Below are 19,543 nucleotides of genomic sequence, written 5' to 3' on the forward strand. Positions count from 1 at the left end.
AACTTGCTAAGGGATTCAGCTAGGCCCATTTTACAGCAAACTGCAGGGGATCTGTCTGCCTTTGCCTTCCTCATTGCTACGACTACAAGTACAAGCTCCCATGTCAGGCTCTTTTACATAGATCTAGAGATCTGAACTCAGGCCTTCATGCTTACAAGATAAATTCTTTACCACCTGAGCCACAGCTGATGTAGAAGGGTCTTCTATCTATCTGTTGCTTTCATTGGTTAGTTAATAAAGAAAACTGCTTGGCCTGATAGGCCAGAACGTAGGTAGGCTGGGAAGACAGAACAGAATTGTGGAAGAAAGAAAGAAGAGTCAGGAAGTCGCCATGAAGTTCTGGCCCAAGATGGACGTAGGTTAGAATCTTCCCCGTAAACCACTACCTCGTGGTACTACACACATTAATAGAAATGGGTCAATCAAGATGTGAGAGTTAGCCAGTAAGAGGCTAGAGCTAATGGGCCAGGCAGTGTTTAAATGAATACAGTTTCTGTGTAATTATTCTGGGGTTAAGCTAGCCATGAGGGAGCTGGGCAGGACGAAAAGCAGGCCTGCTTGTCTCTTCACTACACACAGCCCTGTCCCCATTGTCACATTTTCTTTTTTCTTCTTTCTTTCTTTCTTTCTTTCTTTCTTTCTCTCTTTCTTTCTTTTTGAAACTTAACAGAGTCCTTAATTGGACTGTTCTAGTTCCCTCTTTTAATCAGAACGGTGTTAGCATGTTTTCTGTGAAAAGTGAAAAAGTCTGATGGCTGAATCTTGGGTGTGGGTCTGTGCTCAGGGTCTAGGTGATATAGCTGAGGTACTAGGCTCAGGGTCTGGGAGATGCAGCTGAGGTGCTGGGCTCAGGGTCTGGGAGATGCAGCTGAGGTGCTGGGCTCAGGGTCTGGGAGATGCAGCTGAGGTGCTGGGCTCTGGGTCTGGGAGATGCATCTGAGGTGCTGGGCTCAGGGTCTGGGAGATGCATCTGAGGTGCTGGGCTCAGGGCCTGGGTGATTCAGCCGAGGTTCTGTGCCTAGGCTCTGTTTGATGCAGCTGAGGTATTGCACTGTGGACTTTTACTCCCTTCTCAGCAAACATCTCCTGAGATCTTTGTGAAGAGGAAAAATCCTCATTTTCCAGAAGGAACAGAACATAGCCTGCAGGGAGCCAGCCATTGTTGTGAATGGAAACAGAAACCTCTATTTATTTTTGGAACTGGGAAACCGAAAGTAAACTCTGCAGCACAAGCCTGCAGCTTAAGGAAGACAGTTATGCCTGTGTTATCTGACACAAGTCCTTGAAATCCGCGGAAAGGAAAATGCTGTAATCTCTGGCCGAGATTGAGACTTGAGAAATACCCTCTGCGAGGCCACACACACACACACACACACACACACACACACACACACGACGTCAGCATCAGGTGAAACAGCTGGTGAAAAGTGCTTCAGTGGACCAATCCTGGCTGAGCTGGGACCACATACTTTGGGGTAGATTTTGTTACCTGCCTGCGATTTATTTGGCTTGTGCCATTCTTTCAGATATTAATTAGAGCATGCTTTCCTCAAGCCATCTTCTTTTTATTTTTTAAAAGCATATTTATTGAGATTGCCCTGTGAAGTTGTCATATAAAAATATCATCAAGTATGAATGAAATATAAGTGTACTAGTTAGCTCCGTTGTCAAACTGACTAGATCTAGTGCTCTGATGGGAACATCTGTTGGTTGACTTTAGGCGGGTGGTCCCCTCTTGGCTCTGTACCCGGCCATTTGTCTGCCTGAGCTTCTGTTCCATCTGGGAAACACGGACAGTCATGTGTTGCTCACACATGACATCATAATATCGAGGGCCTTGGTGCAGATTCAGCACTAAGGGCAGTGCTTGCAGTAACAGAGTGAGGAATGTCCACTCCCCTTATGAGCCTGGCGCTGGGCTGTAGTTTGCACACTGATTCATGCTACAGTTTAGGACACCGACCTCACTCAGGGAGCAAGATCTCAGTGGGTGTTTAATGCCGGCCACACTGCTTCACAACTGACTACCATAATAGAATTGCATTATCTTTGCTGGTGAGACTTCTCTGCCCAGGGCCAGGTTCTTCATTCATTCATTCATTTATTCATTCACTCATGTATTCAGGCGTGCTTTCATTTTCTCATGTTCCTTTTCTTTGATATATATTGACTGGAATTTCTCTATGGAGTTGTCATATAAAATATCAATAATTAGGAGTAAAATGTAAATCTGATAATTATCTTCACTCTCAACTTGACTAGGATTGATTGATTGATTGGATAATTGATTTTGATGGAAACATTTGTATTTTCACATGTTTCCAGGGAGTTTAGCCAAGAAGGTAAGGCCTTTCTTAGTGGACTTAGAGTGTCACCATCCCCTAGGCTGCAGGCCCAGACAGAGTAATAGTGGAAAGAGGAATTGAGACCCAGCATGAATCCCTTTCTACTTCCTGACTGCAGAAGCAACGTGACCAGTCCCATCATGCCACTGCCTCAAAGCCTTCCCTACCATCTCCTTTCATGCCCTGAGACAACAGGAATTCTTTTCCCCTTTAGTTGGTTCAGGTCTAAAACTTGACCAGGACAAGGGAACAGTAACTAATACAAATGAGGAAGAGACGTGCACTAGTGTCAGGAGCTTACTAGTCAGTCCTATGTTGTTTCTGAGGGCAGGCCTGGCCTCTCCTAACTCCTGTTCCAGCAGAGAATAGAGATCAGGGAAGTGTGGATTCTTGTTTCTGTATAATGGAGGGAGCTTGTGTGGTTGTGGAGGCCTTGGCGGTTAAGCTTTGCCTTCTACCTTGTTTGAGACAGGGTCTCCTATTGTTGGATTGAGTACTTCAGCCTTGTATGTGCACAGGTTTCTGGGGATTCTCCAGTCTTGGCTTCTACCTACTTTAGAAACACTGACATATCACACACACACACACACACACACACACACACACGCACGCACGCACGCACGCACGCACGCCCTCACCACTACCACCACCTTACTTGGCTTAGCCTAAGCTCCAAATTCATGTCTTGATGCTTTTTTTGGCAAGTGCTCTTTATGCTCAAGGCCCTCTTCATAATCCCAGACTTCCAATGGAATTTATATAAACATTTGCCGTACGCTACAAGACAGCCGTGTGTGTTGACCAATGACCTCCACAGATACTGAAAACTTGTCAACTTGACTTTTGGGCTAATTTACAGACCTGGTGTTCACAACGGCTTGAAGACCAGGCCTGACGAGGGCGGCTGATTATCGATCTCCTCAGGGCTCTCCCCACACTCCCGTTACCATTCTCCTCCTCTATGTTTTAGCAAAGCTGTTGCATGGCTGTTGTGCCTCCCGAGGAGGAAGACAGCACACTTTAGGGTCTGAGATCCACTCACAAATGCCAAGGTGGGTGAGGGGTTCTTCTGCAGACTGCTGAAGGTCGGTGTGGGTCATGGCTGACCTCACAGAGGCCCTGTTAGCTCTTTTCTCCTTGGGAGTCTCATGCTGAAACCAATTCAAATCATTATGACAAAAGCCAAAGGCCACCAGCATTGTACCTCAGCCAGGGATCTGACCCCTGAGTACCCGTGCATTCCTAACATGCCCCATGCACTCTGGTGGGGACAGCGCTCCAAGCAGGGCTGTGTTGCTTTGCTGGGCTGTGCAGTCTGCTTACTAAATTGCAAAGGTCATAGTCTCTAGGAAATCTGTCACTGAATTGTCACACGGAGAGTTCAGCAGTGATCATAGCATAGCATCTTCCATGCTTGGTCTTGGAGTCAGCTGGGCCTGACTTGGAGTCACCTGGGAGACACTCCCCTCTTCTTGCTATTTGGTACTTATATACCTGCTTAGAGCTTCTGAACCCTTTTATTGCACGTGACTTGGGATTTGGACTCTACAGCCGTCACTGCACAAATCTGCTTTGTTGATGCTCCCTTTCAGATCTCCTTATTTATACTGTGACAACCAAATTTACTAGCGTATATTATGTGACATGTTCTCTCTGTGAGGAGTCCTTTGCTGTCTGGGCTCTGTGAAGTCTTGTGTCCTCATAGCTCTGATTTCTGTTGTTCTTTATTTCCTACACTTGAATTGACTAGCTAAAGCATAGCTAACCTGAGCCATTTTTTCCGTTTTATAATATATTAGTTATTACATTTAAATGTCTTGAACTTACCCTTCCTGTTTTCTTTTTCTTTTAAATGTGAACGCATGGAATAATTTAGTCTTGTTTTTCCTTTGGACTGGCATCAGGAAGTGCTGAGTATGGGTCTTTGTTGTGAATGGAAACAGAAAGGACTGCTTTTCCAGCCTTGGGAAACTGAAAACAAACTCTTGAAGCGCTGGAGGTGAAAGACCTTCCTTAGAATACATGCCTGTCAAATGGATGGAGCTAGAAAACATCATAGCGAGTGAGGTAACCAAGACACAGAAAGACAATTATCATATGTACTCACTCATAAGTGGTTTTTAAACAAAAACCAAACAAACAAACAAAAAACCAGCCTACAGATCACAATCCCAGAGAACTTAGACAACTATGAGGACTCTAGGAGAGACATACATTGATCTAATCTACATGGGAAGTAGGAAAAGAAAAGATCTCGTGAGTAAATTGGGAGCATGGGGACCTTGGGAGAGGGTTGAAGGGGAGAGGAGAGGTGGGGAGGGGAGCAGAGAAAAATGTGAAACTCAATAAAAATCAATAAAAAATGAAAAAAAGAATACATGCCTACTATTCATAAATTCATTAATTCATCCACTCATCCCTTTGAAGGGACTTCTTGAAGTATTTTCTCAGCTTCTAGTTTCTCATCTCTGTGCCCCCAAGGGCAAATTGCTACAGGCACAGTTATTCAATCTGAACCAGATGGTGCCATCAGGCACTTTCCCCTAAGAACATTAACTTGGCACTCAAATATTTGACTGGCCGATTCTTGTTGTCCGTCCATTAACTGTGCCCAAGAAGCCAAGAGCAGCAGTTTCTGTTCTAGTCTTGCCAAGCAGTCTGTCTCAGTGGCTACGGGCCTTCACAGCTCCTTCCAATAACTTTACACAAAGGTCAAAGGTCAGAGCTCAAAGCTGATCTCCACCTCACTCTATTTAGAGGATCCCAGCACATTGTTATGGGTCCGGGCTTCAGTAAGTCAGAACTACTATTTTTTTGGTTTTGTTGTTTTGCTTTCTATCAAGCTGGCCGAGGGTCAACATTCTATAAATCTCTCAACTTTGTGCAAAAAAAAAAAAAAAAAACAACTTTATGCCAAAGAATTCAAGTTGTTTTGTTTTCATCTTTTTGTTTTATGCAACTTTTAGAAATGACAACCCTATCTGCTGCTTTTCTGGAACTTGATGGCCTGAAGAGGCTGGCCCCTTCCTCTTTTTCTTCATTTCCTTTGCCCTGTTTTTTTTTATTTTATTTTATTATTATTATTTTTTAAGTTAGCCAACCTGGAAATGTGGGACATAGCCAATGGGAAAAAGCCACAGTTAATACTTCCATTCAAACAACTCTGAGTACCTTCTCACCTTGCTGTGCTTCCTAGCCAGGGTTAGGTCTTAAGCACTTTTTTTTTTTCTTTTTCAAAAACAAATTGTCTTGCAGAGTTACTTTCATTTTGTTTCTTTGTGTGACACCAAAAATATTTATTTCCAGGAATTAGAACCCCGGACTCGGATACTCTATCTGGTGTCCTGGGCCGTGATTCCACACAGGTTCCTGCAGCTCACCGTTGGAGGTGATGCAATTCTCAAACAGCTCACTCCAGATTCTATTGCACACCCCATGCACATCGCATTTTCTTGCTCTACCAACTGTATTGATGCATCTGTCCCCGCGGCATTTTTACCCCTCTTTGTGCTGTGATAAATCCTAAATTGAAACTGTGACAGAGACACACATCTTTATTGTGAACCAGCAAAGTGAAGGTGGTCTTGAGTCTCCTTAAACACAGCTAGTACACACACACACACACACACACACACACACACACACCCGGGAGTGGAGGGAGAGAGACATTTCAAAACATTAGATATCAATGCAGGCGATTTTAATTGGCAGTTATTCAATGTGGCAGCCTGGTCGCATAAACGGTTTTTAAGTGGGCTCCTTGTGAGTAAGGAGCACACCGGAGGAGTCCTTCATTTGGGAAGCTGGAGAGCTGCCCAAACTGGTTGTAGGACTGGCTATCACGTGGCAAACTGAGGTCAGGACACCGCTAGCCTCTTGAAGGTCTCTGGAATCAGGTGTCTGTGCACAGGTGGGTCATGAAGTTGTGTGCATATGCTTTCTGGGAAGAGATCCCTCTGTGCCTCAGTTTCCATTTGCCCCAGTCCTTTCCTGTCAGGAATGAGTAGCCTGGGAGAAGTTTAAAACTCCGCTGGGAAGCACTTGCAACCACAAAACCAAACCAGACAAAGCTGAGGCCTCGAGAGAGGCTGGAATTCTCAGGGGAAGGCGTTGCCAGGGGACCACAGCAGCGCTAGCAACGCACCAGAGTCCTAGGGCCTGGAGAATTTCCTAACCGCCCGCAGGCGGTTAAGTGCGCGGCTGCTGTGTGAGGCGTAGAAGCTCAGGCGGGGAAAAGCGCGGCCACACCCAAGGTCCCGTGGGCAGCCGTCTTCGCTTTCGTTTCTCACCGATCCTGGGTCCTGTGGTCACCCGCAGTTTCGTTTCCGAGGCGTGGTGGAGGGCGCGGCCCGGAACACCCATGGCCTTAGTGAGCCGCCCTCGAGCCCCACTGTGGCTCGGGCGACTGTCGCGGCGGCTGTGCTCGCGGCACCGGGCTTGCACTGGGAGCATGGTTCGGCAGCGGCGGTTCGCTGTAGAAATGCCGGATTGCTCCCTGACTCATTTCGTCTTAGGGGACAAGGAAGGTCACCCGGACTCACGCCTGGCAGCACTGCTAGGGCCCCCGGGGCGCAGTTACGCGTTGTGCGTGCCGCCAGCCCCAGGCACAGGCTGCGGTCCCCGGGTGCAAGCGGCCCGGATGCACCAGCGTCTGCTGCTGCAGCTGCGCCGCGGTCCTTTGCAGCGGTGCCAGCTGAGCAAGCTGCTGGGCTACGGTCCCGGCGACCAGGAAGGTGAAGCCCAGCATGGCTTCCTGCTGCGCGACCCTAGCGACCACCCAGACACTCGGCGTGCCTTGCTGCAGCTTCTGAACTCCTGCCAGGAGGCGGCGCACCCGCAGCTGGCCGAATTCCAGGCCGACTCTCAGGGTTTGCTGTGGCAGTGCTTGTGGGAGCTGCAGGGAGACAGGCAGGTGCAAGTGGACTGCGCATGCGTCCTGCCGGCACAGGAGCCCCTTCTGCACCCATTGCTGCCAGATCTGCTCAACTCCGCTGTGTTCCAAGACAGGGATGCTGCACGGGCGGTATTGGAGGAGGTGAGGGCGAGTTCTTTCCCTTTGGGGCTGAGTGGAACTGGTTGGTCTGCCCCCGGCTGGCCAATCAAGTGCTTTCCGCCTGCCTGGTTTGTTTGTTCGCATTCGTGAGACAGCTGGTGTAAGCAAGCTGTGCAGGCTCTGTCTTCAGTATTTCTTGGGCAGGTTTCTGTCAAGCGAGTGCTGAGTGCATGCGACACCTGGCTGAGCAATGCTTGCTGGGGATACATTCTCAAAGTCCTGCAGGGGGAGTAAAGAGTCCCCTGGGAATTGGGGAGAATGAGGCCAGCCAGTAAAGGGGACAATTTGCTGAGCAGTGGCTCCGGATCTGGCATCGTGGGGGCACAGAAGATACACTACGTGGTTTAGAGGGCTTAAGCATTAAATAGTTTGTGGGCCGTATGCAGGCCCTCTCAACTGTTCAAACATTTTTTCTTTTATTTTCCCCATCATCTGTAAATTTTCCTGTAATGGAGAACAAGAGATTTCTGGCAGAATCTCCAGGAAAAAGCCTAGGGTTGTATTGGTGCCTGGGACAGGCAGACAGGGCCTGCTGGTCTATGTAGCTAACCTTATTTCGCAAGCTGTTGGACAGGGCTAGAGAGTGATCAGCCAGTGAGATGATTCCATGCCTGGCTCTCTTATGGCTTGGTTCTCCAACACTCTGCCTCCGTTTCCTTAACCTGTAAGGTAATAGTAACAGAAGCATTCCCACAGATGGACCAGTCTAATACTTACAAAGCTCTTAGGAGCTTGCCTTGCTCACAGTAAGCACACCAATGAACGAGAGCGGGCCTCAGCTGAAGGTCCTAGGGGCATGGGATGTTGTGATGAACAGTAAGGAAGTACAGATTCTCGGTAGGATCTCAGCTTGAAGCTGCATGAGCTTCAAACACTTTTCTCAGCTTTCTGGACCATTAGGGGGCTGTGTGTGCATGCCTGGCGTGTGTGTGTGTGTGTGTGTGTGTGTGTGTGTGTGTGTGTGTGTGTATTGGGGACTGGTGGTGGTAGATGCACTTGTCTGGTTACCTCTATAGAGCAGTTCATGTATATGAGACCTCTTGTTCCTATCAGGGCCTGGAGTTTCATCGTGCCTGTGGTTAGAATTATGTGTCTACTTGTCCTTCCTATAGGGTGGGCTAGCCAGTGTAGGATCGAGGTTGTGTTACCCAGACATTTGCAGCCTTCTTGCTGTTGTTGTTTTTGAGTGTGTTTCAGCTTCTAAATTCTAGGAACCCAAGTTCCATTTCAATCTAGAAAAGGTCTCTTTAGCACTGGGCAGCGCTGTCTTTGGCAGAATAACGACAGATTCCCAGAAGCCCCAGGGCTTCCTTGCTTATGCAGTTTTATTTATGTTTTCCCCTCATACAGTGCACATCCTTTATTCCCGAAGCCCGGGCAGTGCTTGACCTGGTTGACCAATGCCCAAGGGAGATTCAGAAAGGAAAGTTCCAGGTCATTGCCATCGAAGGACTGGATGCCACTGGTAAGTGAGCACTGCTCCGTAGCTATTGTCACCGCCATGAACCGAACAGCTGCAGGAGGAAGTCCTTGCAATACTAAATGCCATACAGAGCCGTCTGTGAGTCTCTATGCCAGGCTGACCATGGGTCATGAGAGGGGAGGTCAATGGAGGTCCTTTTCTGCTGATACCTTCAGAGGAGACCCAAGGTGATACCCAGGCTACATTCTAGGAAGAAATAAGAGCAGGCCAGATGTTGAAAACAAGGAAGGTGTACGCAATGACTGGATAGAGGTATAGCTTATGTCCAGGAGCCACAGGATGTTCAGAGGCCCCTGGTGAAGCAACCTGAAGAAAGGAGGCAATGTAAGCTTCCTGGACAAATCAAGACGGTCAGTGTATGAAAATGTGTTAACACTGTAGCGGTCAGAGTATGAAAATGTGTTAACACTGTAGCAAGAACTTTCAAGTCCAGGGAAAGGCTGGTGGTGGAAGATACTGTTATCTTTAGGCTTCTCCTGTGGCACTTGGATGGGTGCAGACTGCTGCCATACCCTTGTTTTGGTCATTGTACTTTTTTGTTGTTGTTGTTGTTGTTAATGACACAGGATTATCAGCAAACTGGAGACCTTAAGTGAGAAAATGCCTCCATCAGATTGTCCTGTAGGAAAGTTGGTAGAACCATTTTTTTTCTTGATCGATAATGGATATGGGAGGACCCCACACACTGTTGGTGGTACTACGTAGGGCAGGTGGTTCTGAGCTGTACAGAAAACAGTCTACGCCACACAGGAGGAGTAAGCCAGGAAGCATCCTTCCTCCATCGTGTCTGCTTTAGTTTCTGTCTGCCTGCATCCCTAACCTGTTTTCCCTCGGTCATGGAGTGCGGCCTGGGAGTTGTAAGATGAAATCCACTTCCTGGTGATAGTTTTGATCCAGGCTCCATCATAGCCACCGAGAGTAAACTAGGGTCATGGTGGCGGTGACTAGGGATTTCTCGCAGGCTAGGTAAGTGCTTTGCCGCTGCCGATCCACTTCCCTGGTCCCCAAGCTGTTATCTTGAACAACGTCAAAGGTACTTTCCACATGGGCATTTTTTGTGTGTCACAACTGGGTGGCACAGTGGGGAAACTGTGACTCACTGCCCTGGCTCTACCTGCAAGTCACCAGGCATCAGGAGGGAGAAACAATGCACTTGGCTTCGGCAGCTCTGGGCACGGTGCCAAGGCCTGGCTGAGGTTGGCTTTTAGCCACTGCTAAAAATTTTAACATCAGCTGCCCATTGTGGGTTTTTGATCATTTTCTTTTTTTCTCCTTTTTCTTTTTGGTTCAGTGTGTTTTTATTGTCGGCCGTTTTTGTATGTAGAGATAATTCACACTCTGTGGGACAAAAGGAAAATAGAAACCTTTAACCTCAGCACACCTATGCACACGCATGTGAAGTTCCAAAAGCGACAACAAGCAACAAGGAGAGGAGGAAGGGCTTTCATGGCCACGGCTGAGTGCTGGGCCCAGCCCCACGAAGGAGGTCCCTGTGAATGGCTGCTCCATTACCTTCTTATGTAGAACAGGGCACTCAGAGCACATTGTGTGTTAATGGTGTGCCCATAGTACACACACTGTACCATTAAGATCTGCCTGAACAGACCAAGAGAAGAGTAAATAAACAGATGAAGTCTTGGCACTCTGAGCGTTAAGCATGATAGAGGGAAAAAGGCCTTGAGTGTAAACAGTTGGAGCTCAGTGGGGTCAGTGAAGAATATCTGTCTAGAGTATATTATGCTTATCACTGTAGTCCTGGGCTCCAGGCAAAGGCTGGGACATCTAAGATGGACCCAGGGCAGTGTGACACCCAGGGCTAAGTAAAAAGGAGTCAAAAAATACACCTAAATATACTCTAAAGGAGACAAGGGTGACTTGAACTCTGATAAGTCACTCTCGGCTCCAAACACCATGCCAAACACCAGGCACAGAGTAGCAGGCATAGGGGCAGGGACTTTGAAATGGAGTTGAGTAGAAGTACAGTGGGGCTGGAGCAGGTGGAGAGGAGCTGGGAGAAGTGGAGAAGCTGAGAAGTGGGGCAGGTGGAGAGGAGCTGGGAGAAGTGGAGAAGCTGAGAAATGGAGCAGATGGAGAGGATCTGGGAGAAGTGGAGTAGCTGAGAAGTGGAGTGGGGCCTGAGCAGGTGGAGAGGATCTGGCAGAAGTGGAGTAGCTGAGAAGTGGAGTGGGGCCGGAGCAGGTGGAGAGGAGCTGGGAGAAGTGGAGAAGCTGGGAAGTGGAGCAGGAGGGAAGGAGCTGTAAGAAGTGGAGGAGCTGAGAAGTGGAGTGGGGCCTGAGCAGGTGGAGAGGAGCTGGGAGAAGTGGAGAAGCTGGGAAGTGGAGCAGGAGGGAAGGAGCTGTAAGAAGTGGAGGAGCTGAGAAGTGGAGTGGGGCCTGAGCAGGTGGAGAGGAGCTGGGAGAAGTGGAGCAGGTGGAGAGGAGCTGGGAGACGTGGAGCAGGTGGATCTTGAAGAGGAATGAACAGAGTGGGTGAAGAGCGTGAAGGGGCCCTGAAGGGGAATAGGGAAAGGAGATTTCTGTTATCTGAACACCACGACCAAAAGCACCTCAGAACAGAAAGGATTACTTCATCTGCCAGCTTTCAGACCCATCCTGAAGCAAAGTCAGGGCCGGAGCTCAAGTAGGACCTGGGGGCAGGAGCTGAAGCAGAGGCTCCTCGAGGCTTTGTGGAGTCTGCATTCTTATAGATACCAGGGTATTATGTAATCACTTCTGTTGAATTGCAGAGTAAAGACCTTTGCTCTTCCTTCGTGAGTAGGTTAGCGCTAACCTTTGGGAGGGACCATGAAGACTTCAGCTCAGAAGGTTCCCTTCTGTTTACATCCTGCAGGTAAAAGCACCGTGACCCAGGCAGTGTCGGAGTCTCTCCAGGCCGTCCTCCTACAGTCGCCACCCCCCTGCATCAGCCAGTGGAGGAAAATCTTTGATGACGAACCGACCATCATTCGAAGGGCATTTTACTCTTTGGGAAATTATCTGGTGGCTTCTGAAATAGCTAAAGAGTCAGCCAGGTTCCCTGTTATTGTAGACAGGTGGGTAATGCCTTCTCTGTGACACACGACTCTCTCTCTCTGCATACATACATATTCAGGTGCTCAATTGTGAACATGCATTATGATTACAAGGGGAATACTGAATTATTAACTACTTATGTCATGTCCTGATGTTTTATACTAATATCTGAATAGTGCCTTGGGTAGGTTGGAATCGGTCTCTGTAGTTAACTAATAAGAAACGTGGATCATCAAAGGTTGTATCATAACCAACAGATATCATTCCTCTTATTATGATCAATGGCAACCCCCGGGCTAATGTGGGGCCTATCATGTGGTCCCTACTGTGTCCTTTGCCCTCTGATAAAAAGTCCAGAAACTATTGAAAATGAAAGGATTGAGGGGTAGCTATGGTCACACAGTCTAAGCAGTCTGCCAGCCTTGGAGAATCTTTAAACCTTGAAACAGTCTTCTTTTTCCTGGTGACTTCAGTTTATATGATAAGTACTTGCTGTAGGTGATTCTTCTTTGATGTTGAATATGGTGTTTTACATTTGTTCACTTTTAATAGAATGTTGCCTGAATAGGACAAGAATCTGATTGCAGCAAAGGCTGGGAAGGGGGCCTTCACTAACAGTGCTTTGCACTTGGGTCTACAGAGGCCCCAAATGCCCATTAATGCCTGATAATGAGAGAGAGAAAGAGAGAGAAGGAAGGAGGGAGGGAGGGAGAGAGGGAGGGAGGGAGGAAGGGAGGGAGGGAGGGAGGGAGGGAGGGATAAAGACAATAAAAAGGAAATGCATGGGATCTTGGTCTCCTTTGCTCTGAGTCATTCTCTCCCATGGTCACCTTTGATTCCAGAACATTATCTGTATCATGGGTGACCATCTTCCAACAAGGGTTGAGTCCACCCACTAGGCAACAGCAACTCTTTCATGGGGGCCACATCTCTCCTGACTGATCCTGAGTTTATGATCAGCCAGGTCGCATCTAGACCAAGACTGACTAGCTATCTTGTATCCCAACAATTTTACCCATTCCCTACTTAATCTTGGCGCTCAAGTCAGTACGCCCAAGGACAAAGCTAAGAATACAGGTGCCTTCTGACCTGGTGGGACTCTACAGGACTTATAGGAATCCCTTTTCTGCTTTTCACCATTGGTTTTGATGACGGTGGCTGGACTTGATTTTCTGGGACACACAGAGTTGAGCCCCTGTTCTAGTAACATCGCACATGTATGTTAGTAAATATCATCCATTGACATATGCATGCATGTGGGCCTCAACAGCCATGAGGAACATTACGTATTTCATGCTAATAAACTCCATCCATTAATAGACATAAGAAACACGCACTTATTGTATGCCTACTATGTGCTGGTTTGTAGTTTTAGTGTTTGAGAACACAGATGTGACTAAGGAGCATTCCTTACTCAGTGAATACATTGTCTATGGAGGAGACAGCATTTCACACATGCAACAGTAGCTGTGATCCCCAGAAAGAAGTTCCTCAGTAGAGTCTCCTCCAATGTATGAGGAGCCAGAGGAGGAGCATGGCTTCCATGTGGGGCCTTCATGGGAGCAGGACTGTGAAGGCAGAGGAGGGACTTTGCTAGTTGAGGGTATCATCACTGCCAGGAGGTGCGGTGTGTGTCCAAGCAACATGGTATGGTATGTGGTCCAAGCTGGGAGGAAGTTCCATGTCTCACAAGGAGACAGAATCCTTTCATGGGGGTGGTGGACGGCTGTTAGGCTTCCAGAAACTATGCTAGGTTCTTTTCTATATATGGCAATGACTGTCTTCTCTACAGCTGCCTAGCTTGGTCCTCTCATTGTATAGTTACCACCACACAGTTAGACAACTAGATTTCTGTGAAGGGAGGAGGGGTGGCAGTCCTGCCTCCTTTTCATGGACATGGATTTCATGAGCAGTTTGAGTTTGGCACTGGGAGAAATGGCCCACACCTGCCAGACTTGACTAGCTCGGGACATAGTGTTAAATACAAAGGTACTATTGAGCTAACCTGCCATCCCTACCTCATGGCCACCTAGAAGTTAGTGTACTGAAGAGCCAGAAAGGTTGGCACCTGTCCTTATAGTATGTGATAGTTTTAATTAGATATATGATCTCATTACTAACCAACCTGTTACTACTATTGTTCACTCTGATTTTTGTGATATATATATATATATATATTTTGTGTGTGTGTGTGTGTGTGTGTGTGTGTGTGTGTGTGTGGTGCTGGGAAAAATTCAGCAGATCCAGCCCCATTTGATTCTTCTCAAATGGTATCTTGATTTCTGCCAGAGATGAGAGCTCAGTACTACCTTGTTCCCCAGGTACTGGCATAGCACGGCCACCTATGCCATAGCCACAGAGGTGAGTGGAGGCCCGCAGTACCTGCCCCCTGCCAACCACCCTGTGTACCAGTGGCCAGGAGACCTGCTGAAGCCTGATCTGGTCCTGTTGCTCACGGTGAATCCTGAGGAGAGAGTGAAGAGACTGGAGGGCCGGGGCCTGGAGAAAACTAAAGAGGAGGCCGAGCTTGAGGCCAATAATGTCTTCCGTCAGAAGTAAGTGTCTCCAGGTGATGGGAGCCGTGGGAGTCCCCAGAGTCCCTGCGCCGGGATCACAACCGCTTTAGGATACAGAGTGAAGGACACGGTCCCTGGGCGTCAAGGACCGGTGCCCCCTAAGCTACCCCGGTCTCTGTCACCACGCTCGTTACCATCCGACTTCAGTGTGGCCACTTGAGAACAATGGGGTTTCTGTGTCAGAAATGGCCGACCTTTGATTAAAACCCAAAGTTTCAGGATTGGGACATCTCTGTATAAGCAAGAGGACCTGGGTTTGACCTTCAGCATCTATCTCAGTCAGGGTTCTATTGCTGTGAAGAGACACCATGACCACGGGAACTCTTCTAAAGGAAAGGCTTTCTTTGGGTCTGGCCTGCAGTTCCAGCGGTTTGGCCCATCGTCGTCATCAGGTCAGGGAGCATGGCAGCACACAGGCAGAGATGGTGCCGGAGAAGATGCCAAGAGTTCGATATTCTGGATTCCTAGGCAGCAGGGAGGGAGAGACATTGGGCCTATTGGGATTCTGATACTGCAAAGCCCCCCCCCAGGGACACTATTCCTCCAACAAGGCCACACCTCCTAATCCTTCTAACTAGTGCTACTCCCTAGTGACTAAGCATTCACATCTATGAGCCTGTGGGGCCATTCTTATTCAAACCACTACATTCCCCTCCATGGATCCCATAGGCTTGTAGCCATATCACAATGCAAAAAAAAAAAAATGCATTCAGTCCAACTTCAGAAGTCCCCATAGTCTATCACAGTCTCAACACTGATTCAAAGTCCACAGTTCAAAGTCTCTTCAGGGACTCATGGCATCTGTGCATGGGTCTCCAACTCTAGGATGACCTTTGGGGATGCGAAGTGGGCCTCAGCTGCCTTTTCTACCATGAGAACGAAGAAGGTCCCTCCCAGTTAACTCTGAGTATACACTGAGAAGAAAGGACCAGGATACGTGATTGGCAGGTAGTAGGTTGCCAGTCATGACATACCATGGCTGACTAATCCTTCACTGGATCTGTTTAGGGACAGTGATGGTCACCAGGGTGAATGAGACTGGGGTTTGCCCCAAGCCACATGACAAGTCAAGGAAGTGGCTTTTGCAGGATGAACTGTGTAGGAGAGGAAGCTGACCTTTCACCTTCTCTCTGTCTCCAGGGTGGAAGTGACCTACCAGCGTATGGAGAACCCCAGCTGCCACATGGTTGACGCCAGCCCCTCGAGAGAGACTGTCTTACAGAACGTTTTACAGCTGATCCGGAGCGCTGGTCATTCATTGTAGTTCCTCCGGCTGTGTGCCTCATCACACCCAAAGAGAAGTTGCCCGACGCGCCTGTCCCCAGCGCTTGTCTGCAGCTTCTTAGATTCGGGTGCTGTGAGCATACTAAGGGGGAGAAAACTGGAGAATTTTTGCTTTATCCCCGACAGACAAAACCAATCAGCAGCTGCTAATCCTTTTCTGCCTGACCACGTACCACCATCTTCTTGGAATAGACTTTAATACCGCGACCACCTAGAAAGGTCTTCTGATCCAGTGGGTGAGCATGCGGAGGTCTTCCTGCACCTGGAAGCTGAGGCTATTAGATGTGGCCCACACTGATCAATTGTGATGGGCTAGCCTCATTTCCTTTCAACCTAATTCCTATAGCTAAGCATTGTCACGGAGCCAGGCTGTCCCCGGATGTTCCCTTGGAGCCATTTATGGTTGGGGACACTTGCAGAGGAGTGATTGATCTTGCCTCAGAGGTTCAAAGAGCACCTTGGGCACCTGAATGAGCATTCAGACCTGCATAGACTTGCATCCCTAAGCTGCCGGCATGCCAACCCCTCTCGTTCTCCTTTGCTTGTCTGCATTCCAATTCTCTCCTTTGAAACCAGTCGTGAGTGTAATGAGCAGTCTGCACGGAGCTGGATGCGTTTCACTTACTCAACGCACTGATTTGTTTATATTGATGTTTACATAGTGTGTTTCCTCCGTGTAAGAGCCGTGAGTCACTCACCAAAACCGAGGCCAAGGAGCTAAATGCAGCATTTGCTGCGTGTTTTCATTACACAAATTTGATTTGTCTTAATAAACGCCGTGGATTCTGGAGTGAGATTTCAGAGTAAATTATCTTGCACTTTGAATGTCTTCTGATTACATGTGAAGCTGTGGCATCATCTTGAAGGGTTCCTTGGTGAGAGAAAGGAGCCGCGGAGGGGAGGAGTCCCGGTGGCTCTGTAGCCGTGGCTGAGGCATGGAACATCGATAGTGTTAACAGTTTGATCTGAAAGAGGACAGCTGGTGGGCATGGTGGCACAGCCCTCTAGTAATAATTACTTGGGAGGCTGAGAAGGGAAAATTGAAAGTTCAAGGCCTTCCTGAGCTACCGCCTATGTGCAGGGCTAGCCTGGACAAGGTCTCAAGAGGAAAAGTAAGAAGGGGACTGGGGGTGAAACTCCATAGCACAACCCTGCACCGAATATTCCATCCCTGGGTTCAGGCCCTGGGTTCCAGTCTCAGTACCATAAAAAAAATATAAGCAGAAAAACAAATAAATATGACTAAGCAATTAAATAATAAAAGGAATTAAGTAATTTTTTTGTCATAGGAGGTGGTTGGGTCAGATTATTATTTAACATTGCAATTTTGGTATGGATTCCTCTCTACATCGTTTTGGTCCCACATCCCATATCCCAGTTCATATGAAGAATTCATCCCCAAGAAATTATAGGGATAGCTTTATCAGCTTTCCCTTAATCTTAAATTATAATAATATTTATTATTAACATATCGATATTATGTTTTCATCTCTTTTGGAACTATGTAAAACTTATACATAATATGTCCATGTATATAAGTATGCTGCTGGCTTCAGTAGAACATATTTTTAAAGCTGGTAAATAGCATTAGGGCTCTCTAATGTGGCGGCCACTTCCACAAAATGTTTTGTTCAAGCCTTTCTGAGACAACTGTACCAGAAGCCTGGAAGAAGATCTTAATGTTCTCTTCATGAAACCTTCCAGGGAATAAATGTGCTGGGATTTCCCTAACCCAATCTGTCATTACGGTTGTGTGACATATTTGTCTGACTATCCCCATGCGAGTTTGTCTTTCCACAGTCTATGGTTCTTATGCACATAAGAAGGTAGAAGTGATGAGTTTGGAATCTGTCGTCAGTGAGCTTTGGTGGGGAAATGTTTGTTTCAAACATTATTTTCACATCATAAATATCAAAGGGAATAAAAAGAAATCCATACCCTAGACAAATGAGAGGTAGATGATTTACATTAGAAAACACAGTGGCTCCTACCAATGCCAACATGCATGGCTCTGCTCACGGCAAGGTGGGGGTGTGTTCTTATGGCAAGATTCCTTCTTTCATTCTTAATAATGAACGTTCAGCTTGGCACATGGCTGCTTAGACCACAGTGTTCAGGTCTGAGTTTCTCAGACACTTAGATGTGTCTGGCTGACTGGCTCTGCCAAAAGGAACATGAGGACTGTCTAGTGAATATGTTCCTTTTCTCCTTCTGTCCCCACTAGGACCAGGTAGTGACCAGGAGGTGATTCTACAGAGAGGGAACAGCAGGAGAGGTAGCTGTGCTGAGTGAGGTCTTTGCTGATTGAGGATACACAGAATGTCTCGTATACCTAAAGCATACCTCGCCATGGTTTGCTCCCCTGTATTCATACGCAACCACTTGCCTACTATGATGGTTAATATTGATAGCCAATGTGACAGTATCTGGAATCTCTGAGATACAGATATCAGGGCATATCTGTGGGGGGTTTATCTGAAGCAAGAAGACCCACACAGCCAGAATGAGAGATTCAAAAGACAATGTAAGCAGACATTTCCTGTCCCTACTGCCTGTTCCTAAATACCCAGCAGATGCTTCCCAAATTACTGCACAGAGTCTTAATATAAATTACAAATGCTTGGCTGATGTGGGAATCCCCTCTGTATGCTGTGAATATTATTGGTTAATAAAGAAACTGCCTTGGCCTATTGATAGGACAGAGTAAAACTAGGCCAGGAAAAGTAAATTAAATGCTGGGAGAAAGAAGGCAGAGTCAAAAGAAGCCATGTAGACCCCCCCCAAGACAGACACCAGGGACAGAACTTTATCAGGTAAGCCACAGATACATGACAATACACAGATGAATGGAGATGGGTTAGTTTAGAATATAAGAGTTAGCCAGAAATACACTTTAGTGATTGGCCAAGCAGTGATTTAAATAATATAGATTCTGTGAGATTATTTGGGGGCTCTCATTACACTTGGCCAATAGCTCAGGCTTATTACTAACTAGTGCTTACATATTAAATTAACCCATATTCCTTATTTATGCTCTGCCATGCTCTGTGGCAGTACCTTTATTAACACGGCACATTAATTTCCTGTTCCCTCTGCACCTAGCTGATGATTCCTGACTTTACCCTTCTGCTTCCCATCATCCTTAGTTTGGTCATCCTGCCTATACTTCCTGTCTGGCTACTGGGCAATCATTTTTTTATTAAACCAATTAGAGTGACAAATCTTTACAGTGTACAAGAGGATTATCCCACAGCAAGGCATCTTTCAGCAAAGCATGGAGACATAGGGAGAGTTGTAAGAGGGGATTTAAATCTGAGTTTACTCTTGGTTAAAAGACACCAACAGTCAGTGCTTTGATTTCTTTCTGGCACATTCTTGGTGACTTGGAGTTCATTATTAATGCAGTCAAACCAACTGCAAACAGGAAAAAAAGACCCTCCCCACAGTCTTTCAATTTTCTGATTGCAACCTTGTCTTTCATATCTTTGCATGGGATACCCAGATGATCCCCGGCTAGTTTCCATTTATCCTGTCCATTCTCGAAAGTCTTGCTATCGAACATCCTTTTAGAAACCTTTCAAGGCTTCCCAGGCCAAGCAAGGCCATTAGAGTGATTGCCAGCGGGTTCATCCAGGATGATTGGATTTTACTTTTGAAACTAAACTCTCCAAGCTGAGGATGTGAGTCAATCTGTAGAGAACTTGTCTAGCATGTAACCATCCCTGGGTACCACTTCCTAGGGCTGCATAAAGTGTTGCTGCATTGTAATG

The 19,543-nt window shown here is 47.1% G+C and overlaps 1 protein-coding gene across 1 annotated transcript; it reads left to right on the forward strand.

Annotated features, from left to right (window-relative positions):
• The first annotated feature begins 6,022 nt into the window (after positions 1–6,022).
• Positions 6,023–16,563, forward strand: Cmpk2 (cytidine/uridine monophosphate kinase 2). Its single transcript, XM_050141881.1, has 5 exons — positions 6,023–7,380; positions 8,749–8,863; positions 11,732–11,933; positions 14,235–14,468; positions 15,630–16,563. Exons 1-5 carry the CDS (start codon positions 6,706–6,708, stop codon positions 15,751–15,753), a joined length of 1,350 nt encoding a protein of 449 aa, XP_049997838.1. The 5' UTR covers positions 6,023–6,705; the 3' UTR covers positions 15,754–16,563.
• Positions 16,564–19,543: the final 2,980 nt, after the last annotated feature.

Source organism: Alexandromys fortis, unplaced genomic scaffold (genome assembly GCF_014885135.2).
Source record: "Alexandromys fortis isolate MF-2015 unplaced genomic scaffold, M_Fortis_MF-2015_v1.1 scaffold_30, whole genome shotgun sequence".
Taxonomy (NCBI): domain Eukaryota; kingdom Metazoa; phylum Chordata; class Mammalia; order Rodentia; family Cricetidae; genus Alexandromys; species Alexandromys fortis.